General features: G+C 40.5%; 2 protein-coding genes across 2 annotated transcripts; both read right to left on the bottom strand.

Annotated features, from left to right (window-relative positions):
• Window positions 1-1,554: 1,554 nt before the first annotated feature.
• LOC133297170 (uncharacterized) lies at window positions 1,555-1,986 on the bottom strand. Its single transcript, XM_061496264.1, has one exon. It carries the CDS (start codon window positions 1,984-1,986, stop codon window positions 1,555-1,557), a length of 432 nt encoding a protein of 143 aa, XP_061352248.1.
• Window positions 1,987-2,289: 303 nt separating this feature from the next.
• On the bottom strand, window positions 2,290-2,775 carry LOC133297169 (uncharacterized). Its single transcript, XM_061496263.1, has one exon. The coding sequence runs from the start codon at window positions 2,773-2,775 to the stop codon at window positions 2,290-2,292; it is 486 nt and encodes a 161-aa protein (XP_061352247.1).
• Window positions 2,776-3,067: the final 292 nt, after the last annotated feature.

Raw genomic sequence — 3,067 nt, 5'->3', positions numbered from 1 at the left:
AACGCAGCAGCCGTGGCTTTGCATCCTGTTTACTCATGAGATACTTCAATGCAGCATGGTCAGTAAAAACAATAATTTTAGATCCTATCAAGTAAGGTCTAAATTTATCTAATGCATAAACTACAGCTAGCATTTCTTTTTCAAATGTGGCATAATTAACTTGTGCCTCATTTAACACTTTGCTAGCATAATAGATAACATGCCATAGCTTATCCTTACGCTGACTGAGTACTGCTCCTATTGCATATGCGCTCGCATCACACATGAGCTCAAACGGAAGATTCCAATCAGGCGCCATCAGGAAAGGCGCAGTTGTCAGTTTTTCCTTCAACAGATTAAAGGACTTCAGACACTCTGCATCAAATTTGAAATCAGTGTCCTTCACTAAGAGTTGGCTCAAGGGCTTTGCAATCTTGGAGAAGTCCTTGATGAATCTTCTGTAAAAACCTGCATGGCCTAAGAAGCTTCGAACACCATTAACGTTAGCAGGAGGGGGAAGTTTTTCAATTAATAACAATTTGGCTTTGTCAACTTCAATCCCTTTTTCAGAAATTTTATGGCCTAATACTATTCCATCTTTTACCATAAAATGACATTTTTCCCATTTTAAAACCAAGTTTGTTTCTTGACAACGCTTCAATACTTTAGATAAATTAACTAAGCATGAATCAAAGCAAGAACCAAAAATAGAAAAGTCATCCATAAATACCTCTAATGATTTTTCAATCATATCAGAAAAGATGGAAAGCATGCACCTTTGAAAAGTAGTGGGTGCATTGCAGAGGCCGAATGACATCCTTCTATAGGCAAACACTCCAAAGGGGCAAGTGAAAGTTGTCTTCTCTTGATCCTCTGGTGCAGCATGTATCTGATTGTAGCCGGAGTAACCGTCTAGGAAGCAATAATATGCATGTCCGGACAGTCTTTCTAGCATATGATCTATAAAGGGAAGTGGGAAGTGATCTTTTCGTGTGGCATCATTTAATCTTCTGTAATCCACACACATCCTCCACCCAGTTATGGTTCTGGTGGGAATCAATTCATTGTTTTCATTCTTGATCACTGTGACTTCGCCTTTCTTTGGCACTGTTTGGACTGGACATACCCATGCAGTGTCTGAGATCGGTAAATCATGCCGGCATCAAGGAGTTTCACTACTTCCTTCCGAACTACCTCTTTCATAGTAGGATTGAGTCATCGCTGAGGCTGTCTCACTGGTTTGATGTTGTCTTCCATCAGTATTTTGTGAGTGCAGAAGGAAGGATTGATTCCTTTTAGATCGGAGATGGATCACCCTATGGATGTTTGATGGTCTTTGAGCACTTTCATTAACTTGGCTTCTTCAGTCTCAGATAACTCCTTGTTGATGATGACAGGATACGTCTCTTCATCTCCTAAGAAGACGTATTTTAGATTAGGTGAAAGCTCTTTTAACTCCACCTTTAGTGCTTCAGCTATGATGTCTGACTTTTTCTTCTTCAATTCTTCCATTGGAATTTCAGCATCTTCCTTTGGAGGGTTTTCATCAAAGAATTATTTCTCTTCTTCAAGAGTCTAATCATCTTTCTTTTCATGGAACAGTCCTTCAAGAATGTCCACCCGGAAGCAGTCACTATTATCCTCAGCGTGCTTCATTGCATCGAACACATTAATGGTGACCTTTTCGTCATCCATTCTAAGCTCCAGCTTTCCTTTCTCCACGTCAATCATAGCTCTTGTTGTGGCAAGGAACGTCCTACCCAACAGAAGAGGCATGTCTCCTTCTTCTTCCATATCGAGCACTACGAAGTCAGCAGGGAAGATTAACTTGTCCAATTTGACGAGTACGTCTTCAATTACTCCGTTTGGTCTTCGCAACGTTCTGTCAGCAAGTTGGAGAGACACCATCGTAGGCTTCAGCTCGAAAATGCCGAGAGACTTTATCACGGAAAGTGGCATGAGGTTGATGCTTGCTCCAAGAACGCACAATGCCCGACCAACATTCATGTTGCCTATCGCAATCGGGATGTTGAAACTCCCTGGATCTCGAAGCTTCGGTGGGAAATTTTTCTGAATTATGGCACTACACTCCTCTGTGAGAGCCACTGTTTCAAATTCCTGCAACTTATGCTTTCTAGACAAAAGATCTTTCATAAACTTAGCATAGTTAGGCATGTTAGCTAAAGCTTCTGCAAAGGGAATATTAATTTGCAACTTTTTAAATATTTTTAAGAACCTGACATGTTGTTGCTTATGTGCATACTTCTTTGACTTTATGGGATATGGTGGTTTCTCAAAGCGAGAGAAATCTCATTGCTTCTTTGAAATATCTGCAGCTTTCTCCTTTGCCTCGTCTTTGTCTTTTGTCGCAGGCTCTTTGGTTGCAGGTGTTTCTTCCTCTTTTTCTTGCTCCATGGAGAAGTGTTCTGCGAAAAACTTGGCTGCCAGATCATCCCACGTTCTGATGTTGTTGGGAGCTTGCCTATCCAACCATCTGAGAGTTTTCCCTGTTACAGCAAAAGGAAAAAACCTCAATCGAATTGCATCATCTGATACCCCATGATGCTTGGTAGTGTCAGAGATTCTTAGAAATCTGTCCATGAAAGCATGGGGGTCTTCATAATCTTCTCCACCAAACTGGGTTTTCTCCACCAATCCTATCAATGACAATTGGATGTCAAAGTTGTTGGCTTTGATTTGTGGTCTGACGATGTTTGAATTCGGCCGCGTGAAAAGAGGAGCCAGAATTGACTCCATCAATTCCTCCTCCGGTGGCGGTGGATTATGAGCTGCCATCTCGGGTTCTGTTTTTGGCTCTGAACTCGAGGATTCCTCTTGCTTCCTTAGCTTGGTTAATTTTCGATTTTTCTTTGTAACCTTCTCGATTTTTGGATAAAATTGTAAAGTGTCTCGGTCAACTTTACCTCGCATAAAAGAGAGAAATCAATTAGTAACAAAAAAAATAAAAATTCCAATATCAAAGATCGAAAGTTAAAACTAATATTGGCGTAATTAATTCAAAGCAACGACGCCAAAAACTTGTAGCGAAATCGGCAAGTATACCGTTCATTTTAAGTAATAAAATGAT

The sequence above is a fragment of the Gastrolobium bilobum genome, unplaced genomic scaffold, assembly GCF_033153095.1.
Source record: "Gastrolobium bilobum isolate Gb01-03AN ecotype WA unplaced genomic scaffold, APGP_CSIRO_Gbil_v1 utg12317, whole genome shotgun sequence".
Classification (NCBI taxonomy): Eukaryota; Viridiplantae; Streptophyta; class Magnoliopsida; order Fabales; family Fabaceae; genus Gastrolobium; species Gastrolobium bilobum.
This window is presented reverse-complemented; position numbering and strand designations above follow the sequence as displayed.